Source organism: Mycteria americana, chromosome 4 (genome assembly GCF_035582795.1).
Source record: "Mycteria americana isolate JAX WOST 10 ecotype Jacksonville Zoo and Gardens chromosome 4, USCA_MyAme_1.0, whole genome shotgun sequence".
Lineage (NCBI taxonomy): Eukaryota > Metazoa > Chordata > Aves > Ciconiiformes > Ciconiidae > Mycteria > Mycteria americana.
In genome coordinates this window covers 89467795-89485086 of record NC_134368.1, presented here as the reverse complement: position 1 = coordinate 89485086, position 17292 = coordinate 89467795, and the positions used below count along the sequence as shown (strand labels likewise).

General features: G+C 45.4%; 1 protein-coding gene across 1 annotated transcript in view; it reads left to right on the top strand.

Moving 5' to 3' along the window:
• The window catches only part of FRAS1 (Fraser extracellular matrix complex subunit 1), a 119509-nt gene that overhangs the window by 74810 nt on the left and 27407 nt on the right, over positions 1 to 17292 (top strand). Inside the window, exons 33-47 of the mRNA XM_075500525.1 lie at positions 2069 to 2185; positions 5842 to 5956; positions 6452 to 6589; positions 7417 to 7449; positions 8177 to 8308; positions 9043 to 9168; positions 9990 to 10237; positions 11744 to 11892; positions 12337 to 12499; positions 13253 to 13388; positions 14441 to 14637; positions 15038 to 15191; positions 15778 to 16041; positions 16157 to 16345; positions 16761 to 16880. Of these exons, the coding sequence (XP_075356640.1) occupies positions 2069 to 2185; positions 5842 to 5956; positions 6452 to 6589; positions 7417 to 7449; positions 8177 to 8308; positions 9043 to 9168; positions 9990 to 10237; positions 11744 to 11892; positions 12337 to 12499; positions 13253 to 13388; positions 14441 to 14637; positions 15038 to 15191; positions 15778 to 16041; positions 16157 to 16345; positions 16761 to 16880 (2281 nt within the window). The remainder of the gene's footprint in view (positions 1 to 2068; positions 2186 to 5841; positions 5957 to 6451; positions 6590 to 7416; positions 7450 to 8176; positions 8309 to 9042; positions 9169 to 9989; positions 10238 to 11743; positions 11893 to 12336; positions 12500 to 13252; positions 13389 to 14440; positions 14638 to 15037; positions 15192 to 15777; positions 16042 to 16156; positions 16346 to 16760; positions 16881 to 17292) is intronic.

Below are 17292 nucleotides of genomic sequence, written 5' to 3'. Positions count from 1 at the left end.
TTGGGGTTGCTTTTGGGAAGAAATAGGAACAGGAAATGTTTTTTGCCTGGCAATCCTTAGAAGAGGTAACAGAGAGGGTAACTCACACCCTTCTCGTAACCTGCTGCCTCCTTTCCCCCACCCTTCTCTGAGATGAGGCTGGTCCCAGTGGACAAGGGAAAAGTGGGGAGGTGGGTCCAGATGGCCACGCGTTTGGCTGTCCTGGAGATCCTCCAGCTGGGTGCCGAATCTGCATGAGGAGACCCACACAGAGGTCCTCTGGCCCACGCTCTCCTAAGGCATCCCTGCGATCCAGACCTCTGTGAAAGGACTTCCCTGTGCAAGGTGTGTTACTGCAGCTCATATCCTGGCGGTTTTGATGCCCCATTTGCAGTTCAGACAGGAAGTTTGACCCCTTGGTACTGCATGGCAAATACATTGCCCTCTCATAAAACCTGTAATATTTACTCCAAGTGCAAAGTGTTCTGAATGCCTTTTTTTAAAGTGTTTGTTTTGCAAGCCCCAAAACCAAGCGACCCTCCTGCTTTCTGCAGTCCCTAAGCTAATAATTTAATTTTTGCTATGGAGTACTTCTTCTTGCAAAGAAGCAAAAAGGTACAAATACTCCCCAGCAGATGTAATACTAAAATAAATCCCACCTCCCCACAGGTTTAACGGCCATAAAACTCCTCAGACAGGTCCTTGCTGTTTGCTTGGAAAGTTTAACAGCCTCCCATAATGCTAAGCCTACGTGAACACTTGCATGCGATATTTGTTACATCTGGTTTACCAGTCAGAAGCTATTACTGTAGCACTGGAGAGGCAATTAAGGTAATTTCTAAAGTAATTAACATAAGTGATAATGAGGAATTTGTGAGTGTCAATGTTGAACAAGCTAATCTTTAGCTTAATTGCTGCATTCCTCTTATAGAGTATGCATTTTGCATGAGTTAAATGTTTGGTTTTAGTATCTTGGAGCAGTAGCAATAATTGTATGGAGAACCCTACTGACAAAGGAAGCCGCGATCGCCTGGGTCACATCAGGAGACCGTAACACATCTGTCTGAGTCTTGAACTGTGGATTGGGGCATCTCAGAAAGGGCCGACACGTTGTTTTCATCAGTATTTTGACAATTATCAGTCAGATGACAGCAACTGAGAACAGGTCCAGCAAATGGCTAAAATAATTTCATTCATTTCAGCAGAGCATGCATTTTTATGCATTTTCTTGAAATTAAGCTTGTGCTGAAGTCCATTCTTGCTCACAAGAATTGCTCTATTGATTTCAAGTGCAGACTTCCATCCCTGCTGAAAGATAAAGCCGTAACTGAGTCTAACAAAGAAGGGGGCTGTATTTCTTTGGGTGCTTGCCTTATCTCAGGATTGCTGTGAACATTTGCAGGCTTATCTCTAGGGGATGGCTTTGGTCCTTTGAATTTTTACAAATTTAGTATTATTTGCTTTATATGTCATTACTGCCGGTTTGCTATCATGAGTTAGATACCATTGACTTAACTTTGGTGTTATAGTGGCGTATGGAAAATTTTTATGGGTCTCTGTGAAACATGAGCGCAGCCTGTCTTGGAAGATGTTGAGATCACAGGGAGTCACTGCCAAGGCAGTGCTGTTGTTCAAAGACCAGTTATTTTCACCGTGTCAGCACAACTGGTGGTCTTTTTGAGGGTGGGAGGAAGGTTTAAAAACCCATTATTTTTTTCTGTTCCTGTGATGAAAAGTTCCACTTAGCTGTACAGACAGTTAGAGTAAAATTCAGCAAAACTATGGCAGTGACTGGGGGAAGCAGGAATGAATAGGAGGTAGAGAACTGACAAACAGATATCTTTCTGAATGCTAATAAAGAGGTAAACCATTTCTAGATTGTACAGGCAATAATGGAGAAATTGGTTACTATTTAAAGGCCTTAGTTCCCATCAACTACCACTCATGTATGCTTTGGGTTGTTATCTGCTGGAAAGGTGTGTCTTTGCCTTCCAGACCAGGAGGAGAGGAGAGGGAAAGTATGAAACTGGTCTAGAAATGCAGTGGTGTCCTCTGTCAGGTATCGATTCATGTGATCTTTCTTTCCCAGCTGTCCAGCTCTGCCAGTCCACAAACCAGCTTGGAAAGCCACGTGTTCAACGTTGCTGTTCTCCCACAGACACCCAGAGCACCTCAGCTTTCCCTCGGCTCCTCTTTGCACATGGCTGTAAGTGTGAACCGACACCGCTGACTGATGGTTTCTGTATTCCCACTCTCCTTGCAGCAGTGCACAGTGACCGGAGTCTCGCATAGAGCAGTAACCACTGAGTGTTGATTCCTGTCCTTGCTACCATCCGTGCTATTGTGTTTGATTCAAAGATTGAACTAAATCTACGAACAGGGTATATGCACCAGATAGATAGCTGGAGTAGAAATGGAAACAAAAGACAGGTTAGAAGAGTAAATGATTGGGGGGGGGAGAAAATACCCATAAAAAGCTGAAAAACTCAGTATTAAAAGTGATGAATATATAGACTGAAAAGGAGAGGGAGAGAGAGAAGAAGAAATATGTTTAACATCTTTTTATGGAATTCTTACCCTTTCCTGAGAAGCCATTAGGAATGGCAAGAGTGAAAAACTGTGGGTTAGAGAGATTGTAATGAGTAGATCTTGTAATTCCACTGCAAACTTTATCAGAACTGTAGCCCACCCACATTAGAAAGTTTTCATCCATCATTCTGACATCAGGAACGCAGACTATAATGAATGGCAAAAACATTCAGACAAGCCCATTATATCTGCATCCGTGGAACTGAATTACCTTTCCTTGCAGCATCAACTCTGGGAATGACCATTTTGGTAAGAGTGGTCTCTCTAATGTAGTTATTTCCCTGATAGTTTTAATTGAAAAGATGACCTCAAAGTTTAAAGTCGGGTTTGTGAGCTCTCCAACTTTGGTGCATGCCTTATCCATGTGTCCTCATCACGTACGTGGGTGAAGTCCAGCTTTCCCCTCTACTTCTCCTGCTGTCTCCTGTTCTTTGACTCTGTAGGGAGGGATCCCCAGTGCATGAGCTAGAGGGGGAGCTTCAGGGCTCTGCACCCAGGTCACCCATTGGGACGCAGGGACCCTAGGTGCAGGGAGTTTGATTTAAACATCACCTTGGCCTCATAGCTTTGTGGGACTTTCAGAGGGGGACCAGGATCATAATCCACTGAGCAGCAGTCCTGAGCTGAGTGAGACAGGGCAGGCTGCGATGAGAAAGCAGAGATGAGGCCAACCCTTTGCGCAGGAGCTGCCTGCAGGGATAGGCAGAGCTGCGTCTACAAACTTGAATGTAGCATGCAGTCATCTTTGGCGTTATTCATTCCCGATGATTTATTTAGAGCATGTGAGGTGCCAGCAGTATGCTCAGCATTATCAAACAGAAATCCTGTGCCCTTGGGCGCTCCCTGGCAGACAAAAGCACACCGAGAGGCCCGTGCAGTGCGGGAGAGCAGATGTGGCAGACCTCCCAGGGGCAATGGGTCCCCAGGAGGAACCTCCTAAGGGGAGGCAAAGCACTCCTAAGCCAGCACAGCCTGCCAGGCGTGGGACCGGGAAAGGCCAAAGGAAGCAGTGGGAGAGGGATTAGTGAAAAGTCCGTGACACAACGGCCTTGTCAGGGTTTGAAATAGTGGTGACCTTTCACGGACAATAATAAAACATGCTCAGACTGCTACTTGGAGCAATAGCCAGCAATGTATCTTTCTGCTCTTGACTTTTTGTTGTTGTCATTATTGACAAAATTGATGGGAGAGTTGTCTGGCTGAGCCATGCAGTGCTGGATTTTATAGCTAATTACACACCACAAAATTCAATAGTGCCATAAAATACGTTTTACTGAGGGGTGCCTCGCAACCTGCAAGTTCTACCTCTGGGAGAGACAAATAGGCCTTGGAGGCAACTATGAAGCAACCATAACCTTAAATCTTTTCATCATAAAATTGCACTTCCTTGCATCAACGTGATTGAGTTCTGTTCATCCGTCTTCAAACTCCTTCAGAATTAGACTGGCTTCTCGGCTGGAGAGCAAGCACAAAATGTTAAGTCTTTTCATACCTCTAGCCTTGTCTTTTGAGTGTCCTACTGAGAAAGGTCAGAGAAAGTTTGGTGACTCTTTGGTGGTTAAACTGAGCATACATGTATACTGTTTTTCTTCAATCAAGTTACCTGTTTCTCCCATATTGGTAAAAGGAGCCTGAGCTTTGCTCTAGCTGAATGCAAACTGAGATTGGGTTTGTGAAGAAGAGAGACAGTTTTGTAAGCATATGAAGAGGTGCTCCTCCCCTTCCTCCCTCCTCCCACTTCCCCCAGAGTGGCTGTATGGAAGGGACACCACTGTTAATTTTAACCCTGCCCTTTTTATACAGAGCTGTATATAGCAGTGCTGATAAGACAAATAAACTTTGTGGCTTTTGATTCCAGTTAGATATGTGACACTTTCACATCTAAGAAGGACTGACAAGGTTTTATTTACTGCTTCACAACAGTCATTCGTAGGCTGTGGTTTCTCCTCTGATGTGTTTGGGTGAAAAACACTGGAGAGAGATGAACTGGGGGTTCGGTGGCATTTGTGGTGTACTGAGCTGTTGTCAGGAAACCTTGCCTTGCCAGTGTCGAGGCCCACGTCCAGTCTGTGACCCGAGGCCAGCAGAATGGGACACAGGTTTGACTGGGGTGGCCTTACAGATGTGTAACCAGCACGATTCAGTGGGCTGCACTTGATGTGGCCGGTGGAAACCTGTAATTTGTTCCTGAACCTGATTGTTTCATGTTCCAAAGCAGATGAATTAATTGCCCGTATCCTTAATTTAGCTCGTTCTCTCCATATTTTGTTTGTGATTATGAAATGAGCTGGATGCTTTTCATATCCAGCTGAATTATTTCATTCAGTGACTTCTCATAGCTGTTAATTCTGTGGGATTAGGGTTTATGAACACGTGCAAGTTAACTGCCTTTGTGCGCTTAAGTCTGTTCATGCAGCACTGTAATTCCTGTAACACACTGCCTGCCTTTGGATAGTGATAATCTTGTAATGGAAGGATCAGAACACTTTTAGACAGATTTAAAACAAAAGAGAAAGCTTTGGTTCCTCTATGTTCCAATGGAAATGGCTGAGTCATTTTCAGAATTTCTTTTAAAAGCAAATCCAGTCCAGCCACATCAGACTATACCAGAAAATTGCGTAGGCAATGAATTATATCTTCATCCAGGGAGGTTTTGATCAAATTAGATTTTCCTTTATCTCTTCTTAGTTACTGTAGGTCAAAAAAGAAATTCCTCCATGTGAGCATGGAGGTTGTGCATCTGCAGAGGACAGAGTGCACTAAAAACACTGCCACTTTGTTGGACAGCCTGAAAGTGGGGATAAACTCACAGTTTTATGAAAGAGGAGGTGTTTGTCTCTTTTTCATAGGTTTATAAGCCCCTTCTGATTCTCCAGAAAGGACTTAACAGAGGTGGACCTGTATAGAGCTCTCTTCTGTTGACCATGATAGTGCCCAGCTTCTGTGTTAAACATTTGGTTTGGTTTGGTTTACAGATGAGCTGAAAGTGAGTTTAGGTGGCCCGTAAGACTCTAGCAAATTTTACTCATTATCAAGCTTTACTGTCCTCTGTAATTTCCTCCCAAATAATCCCTATTCTGTGCAAGTTTGAGAGACTTGGTAAAGGTTGAGCCCATCCATCCCTTGTCAGTTTTAGGTCTAAGAACTAGGCCTTTAAATTCAAAGACTCTCTAATATTTAACTATAGCAAAGCAAATTCTCTTTCAATGCATTTTTGGGTGAATCTTCCCATGTCTCTGGCCTTGATGCTCATGGTCTAATGTGTTTATTGAGGTGCTGGAGGACCGTGTGACAGTGATTGAGCCCCATCACCTCTCCTTTGTAGACGCGGAGATTCCCAGCGAGAAAATCCTGTTCAACGTGACTGTCCCTCTCCTCCCTGGCCAAGGCAAGTGTACCTATTCAGAACATGGCAGATTGCTGCTGAATTAATTGCCATGCTTTCTGAGCACATCTAATTTTTCCCTCAGAGTATCATTCTGTGGAGGCATCTATTAATCTGTTCGGCCTCCTTCATTAGCTTTTGAACACCTTGTCTCTTAACCTGATTTCTTTGGCTTGTTTAGGAGTAAGCCACAGAGCTCAGACAGTTGCCTTACTATTGTCTGGAATGTATTGAATGTTGTACCCCATGGCTTTCTGCTTTCCACCTCTCTAGTGAGAGCTATTTGAAGAAATGACTGAGTGAGAGGAATCTCTGTTTAATTTCTCACGTCCCAAGAATCCGTCCTCAGTGTAGTTACCGCCATCTGACTCATTCAGGAACCACTGAAGATGTAAAAAGAAGTTCGTGGGGAGAGAAAAAGAAGCTGTGGCCTTTGTTATCTTGTTTTAAAAATAAAATTAATTCCTCCTGTTAATACTGAGCTCTCTGTCTCCGTAGGTATCGTGGAGCATAGAGACAGGCCTCTCTCCCCAGTCAGGTATTTCACCCAAGCAGATATAAACCATGGCAAGATTGCTTATCGTCCGCCAACTGCAGCTCCTCACTTGAGAGAGATCATTGCATTCTCCTTTGCGGGTAAGGAACTGAATGTTCTTTGTAGTGCCGTGTTAGAATGATAGAGGTAGCTGGACTGCTGGTCTTCTTCCAGTCCTGAGATGACTTCATGGTTATGTCATACTCGCGAGGGCATGAGGCTTGAACGATACAAAGGAATTAGGAGTCTGCCTTGGAGGAGCATACCAAGAGTTCACCCGTTTCTTGCGACTTCAACAAGATTTTCCCCTGTGGTTTGGTATAGCAACGTTCAGTGAATTATGGGGATATGGCAGTGCTCACTGAAGCATTTAGCATTGCCAGTGCTAGTACTGGATGCTGTGCTAGGCAAACTGCTGATCTGCTGCTCTGTGGTTAGGAACCGTTGCCCCTGCCATGCTTGAGATCTTTGCTGCACTGGGCGTTTAGTTCTTGAGATTGAGACTAGCATTGATGAACTGAATTAATTTAGCCAGGATTTCTGGCTAAGAAGATTTCTACCATCAGAGGAGAAAGAGTCTGGAGCAGGAGGTAGAAGGGCAAAAATAGGACAAACTTCAAGCATGTTTGACCAGTTGATGTACAGGATTGTGTGAAGAAGTGACGGTACAGGGTAGATGCAGTTCTATGCATCACCATGCCTTCCACTGACATCAAGAGGAGTTGCACAGTTTGGAGGAGGGTGTAGCATGTTCTCTGTCATTACCTGAGAGAGCAAAGGCAAGGAAAGAGTGCTTTCCTTGGTGAGGAAAGACTCCAGTCTTGTTAAATGTCAGCACTTGCTTTCTCCAAAAGTTGTTCAAATCCACATCAGTATGTGCTTTGCTGTCCTGACCACAGTTATTCTGTGCTTGTGTTTGTCCCATCAGGTCTCCCAGAGTCAGTGAAATTCCGATTCACAGGTATGTGAAGCCTTTGCTCTTTCCTGGCCAAAGCAGTTTTTATCCTTGTGCCCTTCATGTTGCCTGTTATTCCTTGGCCTTTTCTCTGCTGCAAGCACACCTGTGGGCACTCAGTAGGAATTTCTGGAAATGCATGTGCCTGGGGAATATTAATTCATGTGTCCCAACAGTGTTTTATAGAAGCTAAGCTGCAGCTCAGTAGAGACATCTTTTTGCAATAGTTGCCTGGAATCTGTCCTAAAAGCCTGATTCATTCCTGTTTTCCCCCAGTGTGAACAAGGCCATCAGAATTTTACTCTGCTTTTTTTTAATATAACATGGAAACATTTCCACAATTAAATTGCTATTGATAAGCTGCTTGCTTGGTTAACATATCTTTCCTTTTCCATGTGCCTTCTAGCACAGGTATGCAAAGTGATCCACCAGCAAGGAGAAGTCCATGTTCTGACTTATGAGCACACCTGATAGATGTATGGAAGATAGTATGTACACATGCACACACACACACAGACTTTTACATTTGTCTTGCTAGGAGTTGAGTTAGGGGCAAAGATAAATACCCTTGGCAGGTGTGAATTGTGTGTGTATGTCCACAAAGATGTAGATTGACAAGGTGGGAGAGAAGTCAGCGATGTGGGGTGGTGATTTTGTACAGAAAGATGAATTTCCCAGGTGAGTCCCTGAAAACACATCCCTACACTCCAGTGTGGTTTTTGTCTGTGTCTAGTGTCCAATGGAGAACACACAACCCCGGAGATGGTGTTTGTCATTCATTTGCTCTCTGCAGAGCAGCAGCCTCCAGTTTTCCAGATCGCCGCTCCGTTCCTGGAGGTCAGCCAGGGGGGCAAAGCCACCATTGGTGAGTAGGGTGGAAGAGATGGGGTGCAGAGCTCAACCAGAGGCACAGTGTTTATTGCCAGGAGGCCACACAGATGGAGCAGGGGAGAGTTTTGGTCTCGCTCACCTCTGTCCATTTAGCGAAGGAGCTGTGGTTGTGCAGGTGTAGCAGCAACCACTGAGAAAACTGTGCAGTGGTGCCTCAGAAAAGTGCCCGGGGATATGGCAGTACTCCTCCAGCGTATGGCCGGTCCGTTCGCTGGCTGAGGCAGGGGAGAGCAGGATCAGGGACCTGCTGCTCCTCTACTTTTTCCCTCTTAGGCTGCTCTGCAATTGCTGAACTATTGGTTAGTGGTGTGATCTGGTACACTGGGTTGTTTAGTCTCTTATTAAGCGGCTTAATAAGCCGCTTTCTGCTTGTGTCAGGAGGTTCTCTGGGGTTTTTGTAGATACCCCCCTGCTATATGAACATGTGCACATCTCTCTCATAAGCTGAGGGTTTGCATAGCTGTCATTTGAGTCATACTGGCAATAAGTTCTCTGATACAACTTCTGATCTGAGCATCATCAGGAGACTATTTCCATGAAACGAGCAAGCTCTTGGGCTAGGACAGCTCCAGAATTATTTTACTTTTCACATACTGACTGAATTACAGTTTTTTGACTCCATTTACAAGAGCACATCACAAAACCTGAGGGATATTCCCAGTATAGTGTCTGAGGATGCTGAAGCCATGCTCTGTTTCCCCGGCCCAGGGATCCAGTTAGCCGTGAGCGACACAGATACAGCTCCTGAGGGTCTTTTCTTTGAGCTGGTGAAACCTCCCCATCATGGCATTGTGCTCAAGTACAGCGCAGACGCGCAGGAGCGCATGAGAGCAGGTGAGTTGAGCAGAAGTCTTCCTCAGCGCAGGAGAGGGGTCAGCGTGTGCCTGTCCACCTAGCTGGTTTAGTTGACCAGGAGGAGACAGATGCCTCTGGCAGATATGGCTGCATCCACAAGTGTGTGAATTTTCTGCCTGGAAGTGTGTGACTGCAGGAGGGAGTGCATGAAAGACTTTTTCCCGTTTGTTGTTTAGTTCCTGGCTGAATCAGTGCATTTCCTGTACCAAGTATGTGTGGGCTAGTGGACAGTCACTCTATGGTGACAACTATAACCAGCTGCTAATCAAAAGGGACGTTTTGTTTTATGTGGTGACTTACATCTGAAGTAATTTAGTGAAGTAAGGTAGTGAACATTTCTGCTGAAGTCTGTGTAAACCTGTTGTGATCCAGCAGTCAAAAGCTCCTGTGGAGTTTTACTGTTGATTTTGGTAGCAGTGGTTTCAAGTGTGTGATCAGATGAACAAATATTATCTGTAGGAGAGTAGTGCAAGCAGAAGACGTGGAGAGGGAAGCCTTATCTAGCTATGACAGGCATGAGCTTACGAAGCAGCTGGGAAGAAAGGAGGATCTGTGCACTCCGAGAATTGTGAAGAGTCGCTGTGTCTGTGAAGCTGTGAAGGTTACAGCTTTTCCTCTGCCCTGCGTATATACTAGCTCCTTAATAAACGTCTTCATAACTCACATCCCTGTAAGGATGGTATTAAACGCCAGTTTAGTACATGATTAAGTCTTTTGCTAAATTGGGGCCTTAGGTCATTTGAATTGGATTGGTGCTCTGAACAGAGTCTTTCTGACTTGTGCATTTTCTTTTTGGGAAGGTGACACCTTCACCTACGAGGACGTCACTCGAAATGCTCTGCAGTACGTGCACGATGGTTCAGCAGCAGCAGAGGACAGCATGGAAATCTCTGTCACCGACGGTGTCACCACAGTGACCACAGTGCTGAGAGTGGAAGTGTCCCTGCTGGATAACAACGGTCCGCAGCTGGCCCCAGGCTGCTTGTTGGCAGTCACCGTGGCTAGTAAAAGCTCTGTGACTCTCTCTCGATTGCACCTCGCTTATATCGTAAGCTTTCATCTATTTCTAAACCCAGCGAATGCTGCCAGCCTCCCTTCCCTTATCCCCCCACAGACCCTTCGCCACACGCAGCTCTCTGCCGTCAGTGTGGATTCTCGGTAGAGAGCTCGGGTTTTGACTGTGTCCTGACTAGTGCTGCCAAAAAGGGGATAACAAACTCCTTCATCCAACAGGGTTTTAAGGCTATCCCTGTTTGACTGTAACGGAGATGAACTGCCCTGCTAAACATGAGAACTGAGTTAATCCCAGATTTTTGTATCGAACAGACTTGCTAATAAAGCACATGGATTTGCTAAGTGATAATCCCTTGAAAATTTGAGACCCCTCACTCCCCTTCCAAAATTGCCTGGTTCTTTTTCTGGACATATTTGAAGGGGGGAGTTTTAAGCAACCCAAGATGCTGCACTCCTTGGTAGCTTGGAGTTGGTCCCAGAGGCGGCACGTTGTACAAGAGTGAAAAGTGAATTCAGTACAAGGTGAATTTCACCAGCAGGAAAAAAGTGTTTTACTCCTTGTAGATGATTTAGCAGCAAATGCAGTAGCAGTGGATTTCAGGTATGCAGATATGCTCCCCTTAGGGAGGAGGGAGGAGAGATTGCAGTGCTTGTGTGAGGCTGGCGAGACCTAAGGTAGTGGCTGTCAGAGATGATGAGGGAACTGCAGGGGGTGAGGTAGGATAAGAAGGCAGATGAATGTTTTTTGCAAGGGATCAGTCTGAATACAAGTCTGGGGTCTGTCCTATTCTCCTTTTCAGGAGGAAGGCTGACAAGGGAGCTGTTCAGGTTTAATCTGAGTAAGAGAACAGTTAGGGAAAAGAGGATTTCATCCCTGACTCATATGCTGAGGATATGATGATTTCTGCTGTGGGTCTTATCTTTCAAGCAACCAACAAAAACTTTTAAAAGAGGACGTCTGAGTTGTGATATCATAGAGGTGGCTGTACTTAATGTAGTTAAAAAGAACCAAAATCGGCTTTTAGTTTAATGTGAATCTGGCTTTTGCAGCATTGCTCCACATAATAAACCTTTGTTTTACTAAGAAGTGAACTCAGCTCTGTGTCTCTGTCTGAAGCACTGGTGGGCAACAGTTACTCCCTGTGCCAGCTATCAGCTAAATTGTGGCTCACTTCATCTGAAGTCAGGAAAAGCGTATTACATAAATGGTCCAGTCCACTAGGAGTGTAAAGTAATTCGAAAACAAAAATACCAGGTTTATGTCTGGGAGATTGTGTTGATGTGATACAAGGACACAAAGAAAACCTCTCTGAGGTGGGAGGAAATGAAAATACATGTTGCGGTAGATTCTGAAAATGTCAACCCAATTGACTCTCTTCTCATCAATAGAGCTTCATTTAATATTCATCAGCTGTGGGTCTGACCCAGCTAGCTTGATATATTTCCCTATAAAACATTTTATTCCTCCTTCCATTTTTAGTGGAAGGAAACAAAAGCTAATCTTGTCTTGTTTTGATTTGGTTTGTTTCTTTATGTTTAGGACAACAATTCTCCTGACTCAGAGATAAGAATCCAGTTAATATCTCTGCCTGCATATGGCACCCTCTTACAGATGTCGGGCTCTCATGATGAAGGGCTTTCCAAGGTTTATAATTTCACCATGGAAGACATCAACAGCCAGAGGATCAGGTATCAAAGAGCTATTCTCCTTCAAGCCATGCCAGTTAAAAGCTCAGTGGGCTTTTCCACAGGGATCTCTGGGCTATGTTATGTTAGTACAATGTATCAAAGATATTTTTTCCTTTCTTGGCTGTTGTATCCTATGAGATTATGAATGAGAGCATTTCCTCTGTGCAGAATTAGGTGTTCATGCATGTCTGAAATGCCAGTAGTTGATGTAGCTTCAAATTACGGGGAATTTTTTCTGTGTCTGCAATGTCATGGTGATACTTTAGGTAGGCAACACCTGAACCAGTGATTTAAAAGAACTCGGGGCGTGAACATGAAGGAGAGTTGGGAACTGAAATACCACTTCTCTTTCAAGAGGTGTGCATTCACCTTTAAATGCAGGGATGAGATGTATTTGCCTGTCAGTAAGACTGCCTAACCCAGATTGTGTTCTGACTTTCACAGCTACTCCACCATGTTTGAGACGAGCAATCAGCCAGTTACGGACATCTTCCACTTTGTTGTTTTTGATGCTGATAACAACCGGCTTGACAGACAGATGTTCACTGTCACTATCACATCTGCCCAGACAATGCCGTCACTCATTGCTTTTGCTGACCATATCACTGTAAGTGGCTACCTGGGATACTAGGAACAGTGACAAGAATGACTTAGATGTGAGGAATTGAACAGTTTTCCTGGACTGAGGGGAAATGACTGAAGAAACATGGTGTTGCACATGCAATCCTGTGAGTGCAAAGGGTTAACAAATTACTTGGAGGCCAGAGGAGGCTGACAGTATGGCTGCATCCCTGAACCTCATCTGCTTACATCTGCTGTAGTCAGGAGCTGGGTTCTCCCTAGGGTGTCCTGTTGATTTGAGTGGAACAAGTCTGACTTATCCCTGTTTAATATTTCGTCCCTTATTTCACCAGCTTGTGTGTAAAAGATGAGCAGAAGACAAGTCTGAAAACATCTGGTGCTTTGGACTGATCCACACCATTTCAGACTCCTTGTCAAAGCCTTTTGAAGTCATCTCCCTCCTTTCCAGCTTTGCATTCCCCCTCCCTTGCCTTCAAAAGGCTCTCCTCAACAAGAAATGCAGATCTTGCCTTGCAAGAGGTCAGCATGACTCTGCCAGTTCTCTTTTTGACCTGATAAAGCACTCCCAGGCTCCTCTCGGGGGCTAGGCAGGCTTTGTTCTTCCCATCCCACCTCACCTCCCAGCTGATTTCATGCTTAACAGATCTAGGGAGGATGGGACAGGACTTCAGAGACCAGGCAAGCCTCTTCCATAGAGGCAGACTTGGTCAGTAACAGTTCGTGTGTTGCTGTGCGTTGTGTGCCTTGGCGGTAGTTTTGTCATGCTTTTGCTTTCCAGGTGGATGAGGGGGGCAGGGTCCCACTGCTGGCTCATCACCACTTAGCTACTGATTATGATACTGCTGCCAAGGAAGACCTGAGGGTCACAGTTATCAGTCTACCTATGTATGGCTACATTGAAAACACTAAGACAGGTAAACTGCTTGGCTATCTCTTCTTCCTCCTGGCTGATGAAAGGGAACGTAGGAATTGTCATGCTGGAGCACATTCTAATCTGTCTCACCGCAGTTCCTCAGCGCAGTGCTGGTGGCATCAGTTGATCATAAAGAGCTCGTAAGGTCAGCATTACGAGATAAACTGTCTCTGGGGAGCATTTCCTCCTAATTCTCGCTTGTTAGAGACTGGTCTGTGTTGTGAGACCAGGGGGCATGAAGAGCCTTTTGAAGCCCACGTGTTGTATTTTCGTCATGCTTTATTTTGGCTGTTCTTGTTACACAGAACAAACTTTGCTAAATTCCTCTAAATGTCCCAGCAAGCTTTAAGGCTGGGAGAGCTGTGGCAGAGCATGGCTGGTAACGTTCTCTTATCTCATTGTATTATCATGAAAAGGTAGGATTTATACCATAATGTCCAAAGATGTTCATCCAGGAGACCTGTCTGCTTAATCCTGTGTGTGGTCCTAACAGGAGTGGCATATATCATTTAACTTAAATCATAACTTGCCTTTGTAAAATATCACCGTGGATTAGCCAGTGTAGTGGCTTGTTACAACAGTGATTGCCTTTCTTTTGGAGAGCACAGGCTGCTAACCATTACACATTATCCCTCCTAAGTGTGTCCTATGAATGAACTCCAGTTTGTGCCATTTTGGTAATGGTGAGCCTCTCTCCTTGAACAGGCAACGGCTGGGTGATTTTCTTGGGTGTGAGGCTAAGTTTTGCAAGGTGAAGCTTGATGTAGAGATTGTGTTGAGGCCAGATGGCACATTAGCCATTGTCTCATCCCTGAAGAAAGCCTAAGTAATTCTGGGACGTGGGATTGCTTGTGCTATGCATAAAACTGCAGCTTCCCTAATGCCTGCTCTAATGCAGCAGATGTTGCTTTCTGCAAAGGTCACAAGATGTGTGAAAGCCACGTTGTAGGAACGAACATCCTCTGCACCCTTCACCATCTGCCATTCTTCTCCTAATCCTGCTGCTTATCGGTGAATTCAACATCCTTTCACTAGCGGTATTCTGGTTTGCAGGTGAGAATTTTGGCCCGCAGAGCGAGTCTGCTGTGACCGCAGACACATCCTTTTCCCTTCAAGATGTTCTAGAGAACAGCATTTACTACTTCCAGAGCGTCCATGAAAGCATCGAGCCAACAAGTGATGTTTTCAGCTTTTACGTGAGCGACGGCTTCAGCCAATCTGAGGTGCAGAGCATTAACATCACAATTCAGGTACGCCTGCACTCACTGGCTGCCAGAGCCCTCTCCTTTCACATAGACACATGACTTCTAAAGCACAAACTTTGCTCACTCCTTTGTAATACCTGGGAAGGGGATTAAAGGGCGTTTCCTTCCTCCTATCTGTTTCCTTCCCCTAGTACAGGCACATAATTCCCCTGCGACACCGGAAGAACAGTTGTGCATTGCAGTGTCTTCCCCAGGGCTTATTTCTCAGATGTCTCCTCCCTCTCAGAAGCAGCCATGATGCTGGATAGATTTGGAGAGACTAGTGTCACCCATTAATGGATATCAGCACCAATACTGTCATTTGGGAGCTTGTATTTCATTCAGGTGGGCAGTGGTCTTTTCCCTTTGTCCCTTTTTTGACTGCGTGCCTTTGGGACCTGTTCAGCGGCAGAACGATGAGCCCCCAGAGATGGTGCTGGAGCCTGTCAGAGTCCACGAGGGCTCAGGTGTGGTCGTTACCAAAGCCTCCCTCAACCTGCGGGACTTGGACACCCAGAACAGTGAGCTTGTCATCATGGTTACCAAAAGTCCTGAACATGGTAAGTCCTGACAAGCTGCAGGGGTGGTGACAGAGAGACAGTATGTCTGTGCATCTGTGTCTGTGTGTCTTTATATCTGTGTGTGCGTAATAGGCCCTGATGTGAGAGAGGAGCCTGGCATATTTGTCTAAAGCACATTTAGTCTGTGTTTGGACCAGCAGCCGCAGAAGGATTGTGCTTCAGAACAGACCTATTCTCTGAGAGTTGCCCCTCGCTATTTGTGGGAGAGGGGAAAGGGGGACTGCATGCATTTCCCTGGGAATTTCCCTTTTGTGTTACCCCATTTCCTATTGCAGGGTTCAGTTCCAAAGAGCTGAGCCACTAGCATCTATCTGCAGTGATAAAGCAAGGCAGGGTGTCAAGTGAAGGCTAGTGTCACGTTAGACTAGTGAGGGCTGTGCGCCCTTTTTCAGATCTCATGTATGTAGCCAAATTCTTTCCAGTTCTGGCAACAAGCACATAACTTCCTTCAATTTTGCCAGTAAGGCTATGTCCACCTCTGCGCATCCCACTGAGAGCTGGCATGCAAAGAGTCCCCAGCAGGCTGTCTTCTCCCCGTAATTTTCATCCATCTATTGTTTGTCAGGTCATCTCCGCAGGAGGCAGACTGCTGCAGAGCCCCCGGAGCATGGACATGTGCTGTCCATGGGCTCATCCTTCACCTACCAGGACATTTTGGATGAACTGATCGTTTATACGCAGAGTGGTGCAGCAGCACAAACAGACGAGTTTGGCTTCTCCATCACGGATGGCCTCTACGCGCAGACGGGGAGGCTGGAGTTCTTCATGGAGCTGCCGAAGAAGCAGCCACCCACATTAGCTGTCAACAGGGGCCTGCAGCTCCCAGTTGGTACGGGGAGAGGGAGGAGAATGGTATTGCTTGGTATTGCTGTATGGTCCAGTCTAAACCAGTCGCTTAGCTGGATTGGCTGAAGCTATTTGTGGACTTTCTTTTTCTGGTCCAGGCTCTGCCGCATACCTCACAGATCAGCACTTGAAAGCAGCAGCTATTTCTTCAGAAGACACGACGATTAGATTTGTCATGAAGAGGGATCCCAGCATGGGCCATCTGCAGTTGACCAAAATTGATAGTCCAGTCCAGATCTCTGTCGAAGGACCTGTCAAAAGTTTCACCCAGGCTGATATAAATAAAGGTGAGAGTGCTAGATTTTAGATAATCACGGCAAGTAATACGTGGCTGTTTTAGGTAGTCCTGCGGGGAGTAGGGAGTTGGACTCGATGATCCTTATGGGTCCCTTCCAACTTGAGATATTCTGTGATACTATGATCTTTATGAGAGGGGGAGAATGACTTGAAGCAGGGAAGGGAGAGGGAAAGAAGTAAGATAAGGTTGTTGTGTTAGAGCAGAAACACGTATCATTAAGCAAGTGTTAAAAAGTCTCTCTCGGCAGGAGAGAAAGAATAAAGAGAAAAAGTAATGAAACCCAAATCCAGGAGCTCTGTCAAGCCCCAAGTCCCTCAGCTTCTAGTGCCAGCCTGGTTCCAAACTAAGAATTAAATGATGCAGCCTGTAATAAACCACCTCTTTTCTCCTGTCCCTCTCTCCAGGGCGAGTGGTGTACAGTCACAAGAAAGGGGATCCTGGCGGAAATTTTGCCTTCACCTTTGATGTGATCGATGCAGATGGCAACAAACTGACGGACCAGGTTTTTTATATTAGTGTATTAGGTAAAAGCTAGTGCTGAATTTCTATGTTTTCTTTGCTGCAGAGCTGAGGCCTTCATAGATTCCCATCACACATGTACTGCAAGTTAAAGATGTAATTCTTGAGATGCAATTTTTATTCGCTGTTAATTCAAAGGCCTTTGAAGTTTGGGGCATGGGGAGAGTTCATGGATGTAAGGATTAGTTCTTTGGTTTCTGACAAACTCACTGAACATGGTAGAAAAATTCGCCTTAATATCTTCGTCCTGTCTAGATTGTCTTTAAGACGTTATAATGTTACCGTCCCCTCGATTAATGCCGAGGCCCAGAGTACCCGGTTTGGAATTACCAGTCTGGGAGGTGTTTGTGTGTATGTTGTCTTTTGCTTGGGCACAAGTACCCGATTTGAATAACACCAAGGAAAGGAAGGGTGACT